At 42.5% G+C, this 17582-nt stretch overlaps 2 protein-coding genes across 8 annotated transcripts in view; one reads left to right on the plus strand and one right to left on the minus strand.

Annotated features, from left to right (window-relative positions):
- Window positions 1-13745, plus strand: part of SLC25A40 (solute carrier family 25 member 40) — a 22600-nt gene extending 8855 nt beyond the window's left edge. For 2 of the 6 annotated variants that reach the window (XM_065666449.1, XM_065666448.1), the window contains 5 exons: window positions 717-890; window positions 7597-7706; window positions 8026-8113; window positions 8960-9040; window positions 13156-13745. In XM_065666449.1, the coding sequence (XP_065522521.1) occupies window positions 717-890; window positions 7597-7706; window positions 8026-8113; window positions 8960-9040; window positions 13156-13271 (569 nt within the window). In that variant the 3' untranslated portion in view covers window positions 13272-13745. Of the gene's footprint in view, window positions 1-716; window positions 891-7596; window positions 7707-8025; window positions 8114-8959; window positions 9041-10235; window positions 10357-10451; window positions 10782-13155 lie in introns of all 6 variants that reach the window. The other 4 variants (XR_010609912.1, XR_010609910.1, XR_010609911.1 and 1 more) reach the window with 4 other exon arrangements.
- Window positions 13746-14886: 1141 nt separating this feature from the next.
- RUNDC3B (RUN domain containing 3B) overlaps window positions 14887-17582 on the minus strand; it is a 53920-nt gene continuing 51224 nt past the window's right edge. For both annotated transcript variants that reach the window (XM_065666452.1, XM_065666453.1), the window contains one exon: window positions 14887-17307. In XM_065666452.1, the coding sequence (XP_065522524.1) occupies window positions 17162-17307 (146 nt within the window). In that variant the 3' untranslated portion in view covers window positions 14887-17161. The remainder of the gene's footprint in view (window positions 17308-17582) is intronic.

Genomic DNA, 17582 nt, shown 5'->3' on the forward strand with positions numbered 1-17582 from the left:
AGGAAGGTTACTTTATCAGATACATTCTTGATAGTTTAAAATAAGAATAGCAAATATAATAAAATCATCTAGGTTGGAAAAGACCTTCAAGATCATCAAATCCAGCCATTACCCCAGGACTGCCAAGACCACCAGTAAACCGTATCACTGAGGGCCTCATCTGCATGGTTTTAGAACGCTTCCTCTTAGAGCTGTTACCTCCTGTCCTATCACTTGTTACTGGGGAGAAGTTGCTTAGAAATTGCTAAGAAGATGCTTAGATATCAATAAAAACTTAATCTCTAGCCATAATTTTTGACCGTAACAACAGAAACAAGCAAACAAACCAAAACAAAACCCCAAGCTCACTTTCTTCAAGTTGCACTTAAAAATGGCAATTATTGAAAATTAACCTTTTATGAGTACTTGAAATTTTCAGCTTATTTATGCAATAAATCAAAAAATGATGATTCTTAACATGTGACATGGATTACAATATGCCAGTATTGAAAAAAGGTAGGTAACTTGTCTGTCCATAAAGTTCAGGTACGGTATAGATACGGTTTTCTTATCTGGAAAGGAAGCTTATTTGGGGAATTATTTCAAGGAATATGGGAGAGTTGAATCAAATCTATAAAGCAAGGTGAGACCTCATGTTTATGTTCCAGAAATATTACCAGTAAATGTTGATTCAGAAAAAAAAGCAAAAAACAACCCCACCTTTTTTTCATTTGCAGTTGGTTCAGTTACCATTGTGAGCCCCCTGGAGCTGATCAGAACTAGAATGCAGTATCGTAAGTTCTCCTACAAGCAACTGTATTTGTGCATCAGCAGTGAAGTGGCTTCAGATGGATGGCTTTCCTTGTGGAGAGGCTGGAGTTCTACTGTTCTGAGAGATGTACCTTTCTCAGGTTAGGTTCATTTTCCATGCAAGTTTCTGTTACGTCTGAAGATATATTTATGCGTAACTCTTTTAGACTTTTACTGTGGTTTTAGGTGATTTTAGTGGTAGCTTTAAGAATAACTGAGATTTATTTGTTCTCTTTTGGGTGTTTATAAATTCTTTGAGGACCTGATTTCTGCGCGCCCCCCCCCCCCCCTTGTTTGTGGATACCAGCTAAGGCTCATTGTAACATTCCCTTCCTCTATACTTAGACTGTTTCTTCTCATCTTTAGCTTACACAATGACTGGTTTTGAAGATTTCCAATAGGAAATTTTCTCTCTGACAGGTATAGTGGCTATTTCCTTATGGGGGAACATGCTGTAGCTAAGTGTTCTTACACTTAATTTTGAAAACATGTACTAAGATACAGTGACAATAGTATTATCAGGAAATATTTTTAGCAAGATGAGTTGGTTTGTATAGCTGCTCTAAAACCCATGAAACTAGAGCATCACTCATTAGCAAAGCTCCAGAGCTGAAAGTCTAGAAGCAGAAAAGGCTGATACAGAGCACTCTTAGTCCTAGGGCTACACTTTACAATAACTGGGATGGAGAAGAGCATGTGTTTTCCCTTTTTGTCACAGCTCTGCTATAAGGAGACTGATAAAAGACTTGTTAATGCCAGTGGTGAAAGCCTCTGACTCTTTGAGGCCTGTTTTTGTCAGAGCACTTGTGGGTCATGAGGCATCAGTTGTCCTTGAAACAGTTTTGGCCCTTTGGGTAGTACCAGGAATAACACATTTGAACACTTTGCATTGCCTCAGAAAAATTCGTCAAACCTATTTTTGAGGCAGAGAGCACTTGAATTATTTGACCTATCTTTGTTCTCCTAGTGAATTCTTAAGATAATCTGACATCTGATTTAATTTATAGTTCAAAACAGTCTAGTAGACCGTTAATTGGTTTGGACTGTTATGGTATTTGAGCACATTTAGATGTGTACGTAGAGGAAATTTTAATTTGGCTGTGAAACAAACCAGTGTGTGGTAGGTGGAGGTGATTGGGATATTTAATGAAAAACTGAACTTGGTAGCTGAGTTAACAGAACTAAATTATTTCAGCTGTTCTCTTTTTGGAATGAATAATACTCTGTTTTCTTTCACTTTGCAAATGGTAGGTGTTTGAAGATTGTGGTTGGACTGTATCTCCTGCTTAGGGATCCTGTCCCTTAAAGGGAATTAATTTAGCCTTCTGTGATAGGGAAGGCTTCTGAACCTAAGGCAGCATGGTTTCTCTAAGGCTAAAGATAACTGTCAGGATTCATTTGAACCTTTTGTCCAAAGTACTTCCTGTTGAATATTCATTTTTAAATTTGCTTAATTTTTTTCTGCCAGTTGCATCTTAGGCTGTTCTGTTAAGTTTATAAGGGAACTTAAAATTCTTCATCTAAGCCCTGTTGTCTGATTTCGAGTAGAAACTCCAGTTCTCTTACTGGTCTTTGTCTGTAGCAATGTGGCAGGAGCTAGTGATCTTCGTTCCCTCTACTGCTTTTAATAGAGTGGGAAGATCAGAGCACTGTGAGGGAGTGCCCAAGGAAAAGGGCACTAAGGTGATGGGTGTCTGTTCTCAGACTTTATTTTTTCATCCATGCCTGCTGTTGCTCCACTGGTCCAAAACATGCTCATAGATTTGAAGTTAGTCTTGTACTGCTCTAGAATTAACTTCATACCCAGTGGGCACTTGTTTGTGCCCAGTACTTCGAAGGCATCATGGGGTGCTGGGAAGGTAAAGGTACAGGTTAACCTGAAGCTACTGCTTTACAGGTTTAGGTCTATTGTTGAAGAACCAGAAGTGAGCAGGCAATGAGATGTGTGAGTAAAAGAAAATGCATTAAAAAAAATGCCACAAAGCTCAGATGATAAAAAGCTAATGATGTTTAATGCTGCTTAATGCCTTTCTCAAATGTGTTTTCTGGTATCTTTTTCCTTATAAATACTCCCTGTGCAGTTAAGATATGCTCCCTCAATACCTTTTCTCCTTGCTCTTCAGTTTAAATGATGCCCCAACAGCATCATGGCTTCTGGTGTTCTTACAGCACAGTCTGCGCCTTCGCTGCAGTTAGCTGAAGTTAGCGCTTTAAAGAGGTATTAAAATCAGTGTAACAATTGGTACTGACAAAGCAGCTCCTCTGTGAAAACAGTCGAGCAGCACAGCATGACTCAAGCAGCACAAGGTAATTAAGATCCCACTGTTTTACTAGCCCGAGTATGAATGGTATGCTTCAAGCATGTTCCATGGGTGGCTTCCTAGACTGAATAAAACTTAAGCTGTGGATGTTTATAAGCACAAGAACTGGGTTAACGATTGCTGAGGTGAGTAGCTCGAGAGAGGATGCCTTCAACACCTGAGCGGGGAGAAGCTCAGCATCCAGGACCCTCAACTCAGAACGGTGAGAGCTACCGAGGGAGCCTCAAGTCCTTGACAACACTTGCCCAGGAGCTGGCAGCTCAGCTGATGTGAGCAGCTGACTCACAGGGGGCGGAGCCAGGAGCAGCGGCACCAGCCCTGACTAGTTAAAAACCCCTCTGGGCAACCAGGGCAAGCGGGATGGTGAGCATTTGCAGTATGACCAGGGCCCGGTCTGGGAGTTCTGCTCTGGCTGCCCTGGCAGTGGCCAGCGTAGGTACCCAGACAGAGGAGGTGAGAAGGGAGGCTGCAGTGTAGAGCTCGGAGTGTAGAGAGTGCCTGCACTGGTCTTGTGAGACGAGGGTGCACAATGGGCAGGGCTGCACCCGGGATTCCCTGGTGGAGGTCCTGAGCTGCAGGATGCTATTAATAGTGTGCAAGATGTCAGGGAAGCTGAGAGGAAGCAGGAATGCTTGCTCCAGGCCCAAACTGTGCAGGGCCTCAAGCATCCCCTGTAGCTCATGGAGGAAAGAAGGAGGCTACTAACCCGGGAAGCTGGGAAACAGCAACAAAAAACAACAACCAAAAAAAACAAACCCAACCAACCAAACAAAAAAACCCACAACAAAAAAAGGAGGAAAAGGATAATTAAAAGCAAGGGGCTTCCTCCTAAATCTGTTTTCGCCACCCAGAACCACATTGCTGTCCTGCAGGGGGCTGATGAGGAAACACACTCGCACTATGAACAACTGGCTGATGCACTGGTAAAGAAAATCACTACTGGTGCTGCCATGAAAAAGCAGCAGGTCGTACTAGTAGGGGACTCTACTTTAAAAGGGACAGAAGCACTCATCTGTCGGCCTGACCCGGTCTCAAGGGAGGTGTGTTGCCTACCTGGGACAGGGATCAGGGGTGTTGCAAAAAGGATGCCTGCTCTAGTAAGCCCCACTAACTATTACCCACTTCTAGTGATCCATGTGGGTGCTAGTGATACAGGCAGCAGTAGCCTGGAAAACACAAAGAAGGACTACAGAGCCCTGGGAGAGGTGGTTAGGGGCTCTGGAGCTCAGATAGTCTTTCGTGAATTCTCCAGGACACAGGGGAGGACCCTAAAAAGGCTAGGAGGATTGGCCAGGTTAATAAATGGTTAAAAGGCTGGTGCCATAGTCAGGGGTTTGGGTGTCTTGAACATGGTGGGACCCAAGTTTGTAGGCCAGGTCTACTGGGGGCTGGTGGAGCTGCTCTGATAAAGAAGGGGAAGAGTGGTTTTGGTGGGAGGCTTGCCTGGCTGGTCAAGGAGGCTTTAAACTAGATGTGTTGGGGGAGGGGGGCATCATTCCATCCCAACACACCCAGTCAGTTGCCAGCACCTAGAATAAATGCTTGGAGCAATGTAGAGATATTCCAGCCGCTCCAGCCAATGATCTGGCTTCGTTTGGAGCTTGGCTCAGATGCCTCTATACAAATGCCTGTAGCATGAGGAACAAGAGGAATTAGAGATGTGTGCATGTCTACGGGGGTATGATATAATAGGCATCACAGAAACATGGTGGGATGGCTCCTATGACTGGAGTGTTGGAATGGAGGGTTACAGGCTCTTTAGAAAAGACAGGCGCAGCAGGTGGAGAGGGGGAGTTGCCCTTTATATTAAGGATAGGCTGGAGAGTATGGAACTCTGTCTGGGGACAGGTGAGCAGTTAACAGAGAGTTTGTGGGTCAGGGTTAAAGGGAAAACAGCCGTGGGAGACATTACTGTGGGGATCTGTTACAGACTGCCGGATCAAGAGGAACCTGTGGATGAAGCACTCTACAGACAGATAGGAAAAGCCTCACACTCGCAGGCTCTTGTTCTCATGGAAGACTTCAACCACCCTGGTATCTGTTGGAGGGACAGTACGGCCTGGCACAAGCAATTCAGGAGGTTCCTCGGTTGTGTGGAAGACAACTTGCTTATGCAAGCTCCAGGGCAGCCTTGGATGCAGTGATCACGAGATGGTCAAATTCGAGATCCTCAGTACAGTGAGAAGAGCGTGCAGCAAGCTCACTGTCCTGGACTTCAAGAGAGCAGACTTTGGCCTCTTCAGGAGCCTGCTTAGTAAGGATATGGCCCTAGGACTTGGCTAGAGATGTGAAAGGTAACAGGGATTCTGTAGGTACGTAGCGAATAAAAGACAGACTAGGGACAACGTAGGCCCCTTCTGGAAGCTATCAGGAGAACTGGCTACCCAGGATTTGGAGAAGGCTGAGGTTCTCAATGACTTCTTTGCCTCAGTCTTTACTGGCAAATGCTCTGACCTGACCACACCACCCAAGTCTTGGAAGGCAGAGACAGGGACTGAGAGAATGAAGACCTTAGGCCCACTGTAGGAGAGGATCTGGTTCGAGACCATCTTAAAAACCTGAACATGCACAAGTCCATGGGACCTGATGAAATCCATCTGTGGGTCGTGAAGGAGCTGGCAAATGAAGTTGCTAAGCCACTGTCCATCATATTTGAAAAATCATGGCAGTCAGGTGAAGTTCCCGACGACTGGAAAAAAGGAAATATAGACCCCATTTCAAGAAGGGGAAAATGGAGGACCCGGGGAACTACAGACCAGTCAGTCTCACCTCTGTGCCTGGCAAAATCTTGGAGCAGATTCTCCTGGAAGGCATGCTAAGGCACATGAAAAACAACAAGGTGCTTGGTGACAGCCAGCATGGCTTCACTAAGGGGAAATCCTGCCTGACCAATTTGGTGGCCTTCTATGATGGGGCTACGGAACTGATGGATGGGGTAGAGCAGTTGATGTCATCTACCTGGACTTGTGCAAAGCATTCGACACTGTCCCCCATGACATCCTTCTCTCTAAACTGGAGAGACATCAATTTGATAGGTGGACCACTTGGTGGATAAAGAACTGGCTGGATGGCTGCACGCAAAGAGTTGTGGTCAATGGCTCAATGTCCAGCTGAAGACCAGTAACGAGTGGTGTCCCTCAGGGATCGGTGTTGGGACAGGGCTTGTTCAACATCTTTGTCGGTGACATGGACAGTGAGATTGAGTGCGCCCTCAGCAAGTTTGCCGATGACACCAAGCGGTGTGGTTTGGTTGATATGCTGGAGGGAAGGAATGCCATCCAGAGGGACCTCGACACACTTGCGAGGTGGGCTGATGCCAACCTCGTGAAGTTTAACCATGCCAAGTGCAAGGTCCTACACGTGTGTCGGAGCAATCCCAGGCACAGCTACAGGTTGGGCAGAGAAGAGATTCAGAGCAGCCCTGTGGAGAAGGACTTGGGGGTATGGGTCGATGAGAAAATGAACATGAGCCAGCTTCAGTGTGTGCTTGCAGCCCAGAGACCAACCGTATCCTGGGCTGCATCAAAAGGAGCGTGACCAGCAGGTCGAAGGAGGTGATCCTGCCCCTCTACTCTGCTCTTGTGAGACCTCACTTGGAGTAGTGTGTACAGTTCTGGTGTCCTCAACATAAAAAGGACATGGAACTGTTGGAGCAAGTCCAGAGGAGGTCCACGAGGATGATCAGGGGACTGGAGCACCTCCCGTATGAAGACAGGCTGAGAAAGTTGGGGCTCTTCAGCCTGGAGAAGAGAAGGCTGCGTGGAGACCTCGTAACAGCCCTCCAGTATCTGAAGGGGACCTATAGGGATGCTGGGGATGGACCATTCGTTAGGGACTGTAGTGATAGGACAAGGGGTAATGGGTTAAAACTTAAACAGGGGAAGTTTAGATTGGGTATAAGGAAGAAATTCTTTACTGTGAGGGTGATGAGCACTGGAATGGGCTGCCCAGGGAAGTTGTGAATGCTCCATCCCTGGCAGTGTTCAAGGCCCAGTTGGACAGAGCCTTGGGTGGCATGGTTTAGTGTGAGGTGTCCCTGCCCATGGCAGGGGGGTTGGAACTAGATGATCTTAAGGTCCTTTCCAACCCTAACTATTCTATGATTCTATAATTCTAACAGTAATACTCAAGTCATTCTTTAGGCAGTGATGTGGAGGACATAAATGTAAAAGTTACACAGGAAAAATGAGTCCTACAGGTGCTGAAGCAAAGTTTCTTGTTTAGGCAATTTATATAAAGTTAGGGTTTCGTACGTTTCAGTAGTAGGTTTTTGTCGTATCACATGAGTAAGTTTGGAATACAGAGATAAGAGGAACAAGGCAGTCTGTCCGTGGATCGTCACAAAAACACTTATAGTTTGCTTTCAGCTGGTTTCTTTTTGCTCCTGTTGCCACAATAGAATTCTTATATCTGTACTTGATAAAAGAATTTCTGCATGTGACATACAAGTGTGTTGTAATGCAGGTTTATGTTTTTATAACCACAGCAATGTACTGGTATAATTATGAACATTTCAAGAAGATCCTGTGCAAGGAACTTGGTACACAGGAACCAACATTTTTTATTGCTTTTGCTTCGGGAGCAGCATCTGGCTCTGTAAGTATGTATTTTTATGTCTATTAGTACTCTTTTATTTATCTGTCACTAATGTGCTATTTAAAAGATGTATGATTTTACCTGGCTCTCACAGAAATGTTGAAGGTTTTGGGGTGCATGTGCTTTAAACACCTGGCATTTAAGCTGATTAGGTATATCTGAATAAATTAGAGTGTTCTGAAATGCAGGACTTTTAATTATGTCAGACACTTGGAATATTAAATCTAGTTTTAAGTTGTGTGCACTTTAATTTGTAAAAAATTAATTGAATGTTAATTTTTTGTGCTCTAACATTAAAACTGCTCTATTTTCCTGATAGATTGCATCTGTTATAACTCTGCCATTTGATGTAGTGAAAACACATAGGCAGACTGAACTTTGGGAGTGCGAGATCTTAAAAAGTGCTGGTAAGGATAAAAAGCCATAATGTCTGGAAAAAGAAAATGTAGTGTTTTGGCATATGGACTTTTGGTAGGAATTTTAAATATTTATCTTTTCCTCTAAAGTTTTATCTAAAATTTCTAGTGCTGACATCTTTTCTACTCCAAATTTCATAGGGTATTTTTACCTTCTAGGATAAATACAGTATTTCAGTAATGGCTTGGAGGAGGGAAAATGTGTGAGCTCAGTACCGTTTAGGTTAGTGAGATGGTATAAAATATAAACAAAAAGTTCAAAGCTATTACATTTAAGCAGACCAATTTCAAATTGAAGTTCTCCCTGCTCATTGCAGGCAGGTTGGACTAGATGACATTTAAAGGTCCCTTTCAAGCCAAATGATTCTATGATTAAAATAAGTTATATTTAAATAGGCAAAAATTTAATTTCTTACAATACATTCAGGTGAAATTACCTTCAGACTCAGTTTACCATAAAGGCAAGTTCTTGTTTAAATATCTGAACTGTGGTGAGCATTTAGCTACATGTATAGCGTGACATGGAAAGGGACTGGCTCATTTGAAAGCTAGGTGACTTTTTTCAACTATATCAGTACTTCAGTAAGGAATATTGTCTCTGTTCATGTATCTTACTCCAGGTGTTACTACAGGGTTTAACGTGTCATGATATTTTAAGTATTTTATGAATTTGCATATTTTATGAATTTAATATCCTGTATAAATAGTACAGATAAAATTAACATAAAATTAATTAAGCCTAATAATCATGTCTGTGACTGTCTCTGATTTCTAAAAATACTCTTTTATGGCATTGTATATATTACTTAATTCACTGTTTTCTTTTACTGCATTGAGTTCCACAGAGGGACAGTACATCGACCTGGGCAGTTATGAGGAAAATTGTTGCTAAAAATGGGATTACTGGATTATTTTCTGGTAAATCTTTTCATATATCTAAGCCAATTCAGAGTAGAGAGAAAGCTTTTAAGTCATTAACAAGTTGTTATAGCTGTTAACATGCATAAATTATACAGTATTTCCAGCTCTGGAAACACTGAGTTATGGAATAGTTTGCATATGTAAAGCAACAGACATGTATATATCCAGAGAGAATTCTGACAATCTCTTCACAAGTTACTAAGCTACAGCTGTCCCAGATGGACATGATTTTGGTAAAAAATAATGGGACTGGGATTAACAAATAGAGCTGTATTGGCAATGAAAAATGGTGGGAAAAGGTTCAGTTCAGGAAATAGGTTTTTTCAAGTTTAAGCAACTTGTTTATTTCTTAAACTGCAGTGCTTGAGTGTTTCAGAAAGAATTGATACAAAGGAAATGTAATGAATTGCAGGTTTGGAAACTGAAGTATGGAGGTGTTTCTAGACAGAAAATTTCCTAAAGGCAGTTTTTAGTACAGTGCTAAAAATGTCAAATCAGTCATTACCATTGCGTTTGCCCACCTGTATTTAGGAATAGCTATCCTAATTTTTGTTCTTCATCTCATACTGATTTCTGTACTCAACTTTTTTTGGTTCTTTCTGTCTCAGAAACAGTTTAAGCTTCGGTAGTATTTTTCTGTTTGTCTTTGAAGAAGATACATTATTGAGAACCCAAGAAGTCTGAGAATAGAATAGAGTAGAATTCACATAATAAAATACTGTTACTGGCCTGTGGAATACTTGGCCTAGGATAGATTCCATCCATCTATGATGCAGTGTAACTCCTTGATGTATTTAATCCTTCTTGCACAGACTGTCTTAAGGACTTGTCTTTTAGAGTTTCTGATAGCTTTGGCTGACACCACTTTTTAGCCCTGGACTATGTGCAGTAGTTTTTTCTACTGCTGACCAGCACAGATGTATCCCTGACCATCATAAGATATCTTGGCCATTTAACCCCTCACAGAACAGAAAAGAGCCTTTCAGGAATACCTTCTGGTGTCTTTTTCAAATCCTAGCCATCTCTCTGAAAGCAACTCTCTGGGCCCTACCTCATCATATGACCTAATTCCTGGTACTGACTCAAAACCTCCAGCAGTGAGGTTTTCCTGTCTTCCTGAGAGGTCCAACAGGAAGTTCTGTTCCTCCTTATTTTCATCATTATGGCTTAATTGTATCATGACTCTTGGCAGTGAGGAGTGATCACGGAAGTTCCTGAGACCTTGGGAGGCTTAGGAGTGTTTTTTCCACTTCATAATGAAGCTGCTCTGGGCAGAACAGACACTCTCTGAGCAAGCAAGTGTGATACAAGAGGTAAGGAAGATGACATTCCAGTGCTGGAGCAAAAGCCCCTCACTGTTACCTCATCCTGAAACTGAGGATTTCTTTTAAATCTTAACATCTTTCAGGGAATCTTCCACTTCTGTATTTACAAAAGAAGTTTGACTCCCTTCTGAAGTAATCACCAGTCATTTCAGTCATTCACGGTACATTTAGCCACATCCCAGAATATTCTCTTGGAGAACAACATGGAAATTTTTTCACAGATTTGTAGATACTTGGCAGCAGCTGTGATGGATCCTGCTAGACTTCTGTCACAGGTTTCTACTTGGCATGCTCTGACAAGCAAAACAGGAAGAAATGATTGGGTTTCCCAGAAAGTGGAGCTCTTGTATTCTCACCCATTCCACAGAAGGCAACTTGTGTTTCTGGTTACCAGTTGGTAACTAAAACCAAAGGTATTTTTATAGTTTATGTATATGCTGCTCTCCCCACCATATGCTGCTGGGTATGGACAGAGGCAGTCTGGGATTGCTGCTGCATGTGACAGAACTGAGAGAGTAAGTTTCCAGCCTCATGTGACAGTGCAAATGAATGTTCACAGTGTGAAGGTTCAAGCTGATTAGGCATCCCCAGGAATTCTAATTACTGGTTCATATCTTTTTGTGAAAACTACTATCATTCATCAAACAAAACCAGATCTTTACCTGGGGTGAAACTGCCTTTACTGAATACATACATTCAGGTAGTTCTATCAATAATTTACTATCCCAAGTATCACCAGGCTAAGACCCCATATCACTTTTTAACTAGACTGGTCTTAGAGTGTTTTGTTTTCAGATATCTTTCTGTGTATGGTGACTGGTGATTAAAACTTCAACCTTGACTGTATATAAAATGCTCATAGTCACAAAGTGCTCTTGGCAGCCTGTGTGCTCACCTCAGGATGCTCATCTCCCTAAGCTTCCTTACTTAGCTGGTATTTGTCACTCAGCTGTCCTCCCATACCCTTCTCTTGGGCTGTAGGGTTCCCATGTCTTTCTGTCTTCAGCAAGTCTGGCAGATAGGCGAGGCAGTTGTCCTGTTCTGTTGAATGGCTGGGGCAATACTGTGTTGCCAGCACAGAGCTCCTTTGTAATGCACACGTGTTGTCATGCGTGACTCTGGCAGTCTGAGGAGGAAATTACAAGATACTGAGATTAAAATTATAGTGACATAAAAGCCTGTAGTAGTTCATAATTAAACAAACAACTGCAAGAGACATTCCAAGCCCAGGATACTTAGTGTCTTGACCACACTGCATAGGTTCCTTGGGGGTCTGTGTATGAATGGCTACACAGTTGGATGAAGACTTGCAAGACTTGTGTTCTTTGAAAGAGATGAAATTGCTTCACTTGCTCTACAGTGATGCCGTAGCTGGGTAATAGTATTTGCATATTTTGGAGCACTGATACTAGCAGAGTGCAAGACACCACACACTATCGGTATTGCTAGACATTTTGGATGGAATTTAGTTCACAGATTGTTACCTACATTTAGGTATTGACACATGAGTGTAGAGATGTTTCTTGATCAGCCACTATCCCAGTTCTGTTGCCCACACATAGGTGAGGTGACTGGGGTATTTTGCCTGGCTTCTTGCTACTCTTTCAAAGGGACACAAGTTTTCTGTAGGCCATGCATCATGAATGCTAGCTACTTGCTACTTTGCTACTAGCTACTTTGTATTCCGAGTAGACAGCTGTGTAGACAAGTGGATTCAACCTTATTTTCCCACCTCTAGGTAAACTTTTTGAACTCCACTGACAGGATCGCAGTTGAGTGCAGCAGGAAACACTTGATGCCCACGTTCTATTGTTTAACCTTGTGACCAGGATTTTTCCATGTTAGTAGAGGTGCTGGAGGGCTTAAGAGATAGTAGTAGAGGAATCCCACTTTTACTCAGCAGTTGGTTTGAAGGGCCGAGCTACTGCCTACAGCAGAGGGTACAGCCCAGCACAGTACTCGAGCCTTTCCTCCCCTGACTTTATCCAATTCAGGGTTCAGGACTTCCTGAACCTATTGTCCCACCTGAGTGGTCACAAGCCTCTGCTTATCCCACAGGAGCAGCAGGTTTGCAGTGACAGATAGAGGGACGGGGCACACAGTCTGCTCCCCCGAGCCATTTGAGCTGTGCTGGAGCAGGTCAAGGGACTATACCTCCCTGGAGTGACAGAGGGCGCAGAGGTACAATGGACTTGAAGCTGGTGAAGGGCCTGGAGCACAAGTCGGATTGATTGATGAGGAAAGGCTGAGGGAACTGGGGTTGTTTAACCTGGAGAAGACTGAGGGGGGACCTTATGACTCTACAGCTACCTGAAAGGAGGATGGAGAGGGAAGGTGGCTGGTCTCTTTTCCCAAGGAACAAGCAATAGGACAAGAGGTAATGGCCTCAAGCTGTGCGAGGGGAGGTTTACATTAGATACTATGAAAAGATTCTTCACCAAGAGGGTGCTCAGGCATTGGAACAGGCTGTCCAGGGCAGTGGTGGAATCACCATCCTTGGGAGTGTTCAAAAACCCTGTAGATGAGGCCCTCAGTGATATAGTTCAGCGGTGGACTTGGCAGTCCTGGGGTAACGGTTGGACTTGATGATCTTAAAGGTCTTTTCCAATCTGGGTGGTTCTGATTCTGTACGGTTACTACCATGGCAATACCTACAGTATTTTGAGGACTACAAACAGGTAGCATCCCAGTTCTACACTGACATATTATGGTATTGGTATATTGTACTCCAGCTCTTCAGTTTGAAAACAAATGACAGTGAACACTTTCTTTTTCTTTTCTGGGCAGGTATTATTCCACGGCTGTTTAAAGTTGCTCCTGCATGTGCCATAATGATCAGCACATATGAATATGGAAAGTCTTTTTTTTCTAATTTAAATGGAAAGATGAGCCAACATCCTTAATTCTGCTTCACCCGATTGTATGAAGTCAAAATACAGGGTGGAAGTTGTGCCAAATTTGAATCTGTGAAGGCATTTTCTAGAACTCCCAGTGAACGTCTGTCATTACATTTGGTAACCAATACAACTTCATTTTTAACACAAAGGATAAATTCACTTTTTTCTTAAGACTAAGAACATAATCATGACAAACTATCAGTGAAGACTTTGTGACTTGTCTTGCCACTAGAGGGAAACAGAAAGAAATGAGGAAATAAAACTGATGCTGACTGTTCTTCACTGATGGTTAAAAGGAAAAAAAAAGGAGACTGGACAGAATAATGAGGAATAACCACTGCCACTGTGTTAATATTCAGTCCAACTAAAAATTTTTGTTGGGTATTTAAAATGAGGTTTAGAAAATTGTATGATATGATTATTCCTCCATAAGGAGGTTGATACAGAATGAATTCAATAAATTTTATTTTGCTTAATGAATGTTTGATTCTGTGCATGGTTATTATTTGCAGCTTTGTATTTTGTGTAAATGTGTATTACAAAATAGCCCTCTGCTTCCTCTCAGGTATACTTAAAATGAAAGATGCTTTAGGTCAAACTGAAAGCAGCACACTGCTCCTTGGAAACCCCACGAGGATGGTGAATATGTTGGTAAGTGCCGCAGTGGCTTTTTAGCTCAAGGCATTACTCTTAAGAACTGAAAGCTCACACGGGCACTGGAGATGAGTGCCTGTCTGGAAGAACATGGCCATGCATGGCTTTGGGAGGTCACAGAGCTCCACAGCAGGGCTAGGCTCCGTGCCAGAAAGCATCCCTCACCTCCAGCTTGGGAGGGAGCACCCTATTTTGAAGGCCATTGTACCTGGGATGGGCAAGGATGGTTCATGCCAGTGTGACTCAGCCATACATCTGTCTGCAGGAAAGAGCACAGTTACTACTGTGGCTGTTGTCTGCAACAGCATGGTACACCTGCACGACCGGAACAGCTGCCCACAGCACTTGGCCTACTGCAGGATTATTTTTATTATTTTTTAAACTACCCTCTTTCTTTCCCCTCTTCTTCAACCACCATCACTGCATTGCTTTTTTCATATCTTCCAGTGAGGTGGCTGAATTCCATTTTTTGCATATTTTTGTAAGGGGTGCTGGTACAAAAGCAACTTGGTGGTCAGGTCACTTAACCACCAACTTTGGGGTGTGCTTTACCCAAGAAACAGACTTCAGTCCTATTCCCCCATGAAGAAGGTATCCCAGTGTGGGTCTGGCACTGGTGAAAGTTCATCACATGCTGAAAAACGCTGCAGTTGTGAAGAGGTTAGGGACAGGCTCTGGCACATGGTGCAGGCAAGAGGTCCTGCCATGGGAGGTACCTGACACAGGAGGTACGTGACACTGTTCCCCTCTTGTGATTTCTCAAACTTAGTTTATACTCAAAGCTCAAAAAAAGGCCCAAGAGAAAGCCAGCACTAACGGCAGGTTTTGGATCACACTGAATGACATACAGCAGCAAACCCAAAGTCTCCCTGTTGTGCAAGACAGTATTTGCTACAAGGTTAGTCATATTGTTGTTTGTCGAATGTTTTAATCACATCATAAAGTAAGACCAAACAAAAACTAGTAATCAGCGATGATACAAAAATGTTTAATTTACATGCAACATTCATGGAACATCAAGGCAACAAAACATAAAGTTTGGCATTTGTTTTTCAATGTTTTTTAAAAATGATTCATGTTCAAACTGAGAAAGACACACAACAACTGATATCCCATGCACAAATGACACCCAGGAACTACATAGAAGACTCCTGTTAAATGACACATGAATTTCACACCAGTAGCTCCAAGAAAAGAGCCATCAGCAAACATGACTGAAGATCATGATCATAGTCCTCTCCAAAATGCTGACGCAGTGGGGGAAGTGTTGAACAGTGAACAAGACCGATCAAATCACTGTACCTTGATGCAGAACATTAACTCGTGGAACCCGGAGTCCCTCACTGTGTTTGTAGTAAAAATGCATCTCTAGTTTACAGATTGGCATTTAATAACATTACTCAACTGCCATGAAAGAACAGGTGCTTAATGTCATAACAAAACCCCAAGTTTACGTGAGGTAACGGACATTCTGACAGTGTATGAAAGGATTGAATGGTCAGTTGAGTACAGAGAAATCAATTGGGTGGGTACGTGAGGGCCTGAAGGACGAGGTTTGGTGGACTTCGCCAAGCTGCTTTGAAAAGCTGCACTGAAATGGCACCAGTCATGGTTTATCCCACCACAGCTGCTGTGACCTCCAGCACTGTGGACTAGAGAGTTGAGATGGCTCTTGATCCTTCTCCAGCTAAATCAGTGCCTGAGTCCCAGAGGTGCGGAGCCTCACACTTATACAGGCTGAACATGTCCTGTAGTTTCAATAAAGGTAAGAATGAATCCTCTTTCAAGCCCACGCCAAGATGACCAGATTACAGTAGTAGTGCCAAGGTACCGTTACAAGAGGCAAATCAACTAAACCCAAACAGAGTGTAGAGACAGGCTGTAAACACCTAAGAGTATGCAATAATTAAAAATCTGTCCTGTATTGCAGCTACTCATGTAAACAATTTATGAAACTTCTTTGGCACAAAAAAAGCATTTTCCCTAGCACTTATAAATACAACGTACTTACATGCATTGAAGTTCTGTTTAAAAAGTTACTAACTGTACTGATAAGCGTTACTTGATTAGCAAAATCCATAGCGAAAGGATCCATTGTATCTTACAAAGAATTAAGAATACAGTTTGCAAGTCAAAAATTAATTTGCAAACTTTTAAGCTGTAGGGAAATTTGGGAAGTTTGGCTCATTTAAAAAATGTCTCCCTGTTTGCTCCCCCCACCCCATCAGTAATTGAAATCAATGGCAAGGAATCTGAGAAAACTGACTTAAGGTAAGTTTTGCCATGTTACCTAATCAAGAAAAATACCTATTGCACTACTACAGGAATGAGAAAAATCTTTAACATGAGAATACTGTCATTACATTCTCTTTGCTCCCCCTTTTCTACTCTCCTTGGGACCTTGCCAATAAACACACAATCCAAGCCTCCCAAGGTGCTAACCCTGCCACTGTAGTCCCCGTCTTTCCAGCAAGGAAACCAAGAAATTTCTCATAATGATGTTTGATTATCTAACTCAGGTCACTCAAAAGCATTTAGTGAGTTCTCAACATTTGTGAATTGCGAAGTATGCCTCATTTATCATATATGATCAACTTACATTTGTTATTCACATGCAACTTCAAGAATTAGTAAGAGTGTTTCAGTGTGATTCCTCAGTGTGATCTGGACATCTCCTTAGTGCCATGATGCCACAGAAACACAAAGTCTAACACTGAGTGAACTCGAGAAGAGCTGTTGATAGGTTAAATAAGCTATTTGAGGACCTACGCAACATAGAGATGGAAAGCTGGGTTTTTAGGTAAAACATCTGCCTACAAAGTCTGGTGTTTAGGATCCCCTGTCTGTTCTGCAAGAGTTGGTAGGTATTTAAAGCACTGCAGAGAAGCACCGTGGCTAGGGTAGGGCCAGGCCATTCCAAGGAGAAACAAAGGTCTTGGCAGTTAAGTAGGGGACTGATTTCTAACTGTTTTATTTAAAAAAACAGTCATAAGCATCAGATTATATGTCCTGTACCTGACTTAGAGCTTTAAGTAATTCAGATTAAAGCAGAAAATCTGATAAGTCCTCTGAGGGGGAAAAAAAGGGGAATGAAAACTGACAGAATTTGTGAATTAAATAGATAACCATGGAGAGAGAAAATAAAGCAACTTATATGTTAACCAGCAGTCTTCATTGCAAGTCATTTTACGGAACATAAACCAAATGCATACAACATAAAGCTCTTCCTTCTTGTGTGTATCTCATGATGGAGTTAAGCCCGGACTTGTCATCTCTGTTGTGGGACTTGCAAGATATTCACTTGATTTCAGACTCGTGAGAGATTTGTAGCTTGCTACTGACGTAAGAGAGCCACAAAGACCAAGCAATGATGGAGTGTCTTCCTTCCCTGTTAGGAAAAACAAGAATTAAGCTAAAGATTTGTATAGCACAAGATGATCTGACCACAAAAAAGATGTAGGAATAGAAAAAAACTGGTCCACCTACATTATTATGAATTGTGCACTACTGCTTCAGCACACACGCACTTCATAAATGCCATGAGAAAGATGTAGTTTATGCCACACCTTCCCTGCCAAGGCGGCCGAGATCCCTACCTGTGCACTGCAGGCTGGGCTGAGGTCAGGCTCCCACAGAAGGGGATTCAGAGGCTCCAGAGATGAC

The sequence above is a fragment of the Lathamus discolor genome, chromosome 2 (assembly GCF_037157495.1).
Source record: "Lathamus discolor isolate bLatDis1 chromosome 2, bLatDis1.hap1, whole genome shotgun sequence".
NCBI classification, from domain to species: domain Eukaryota; kingdom Metazoa; phylum Chordata; class Aves; order Psittaciformes; family Psittacidae; genus Lathamus; species Lathamus discolor.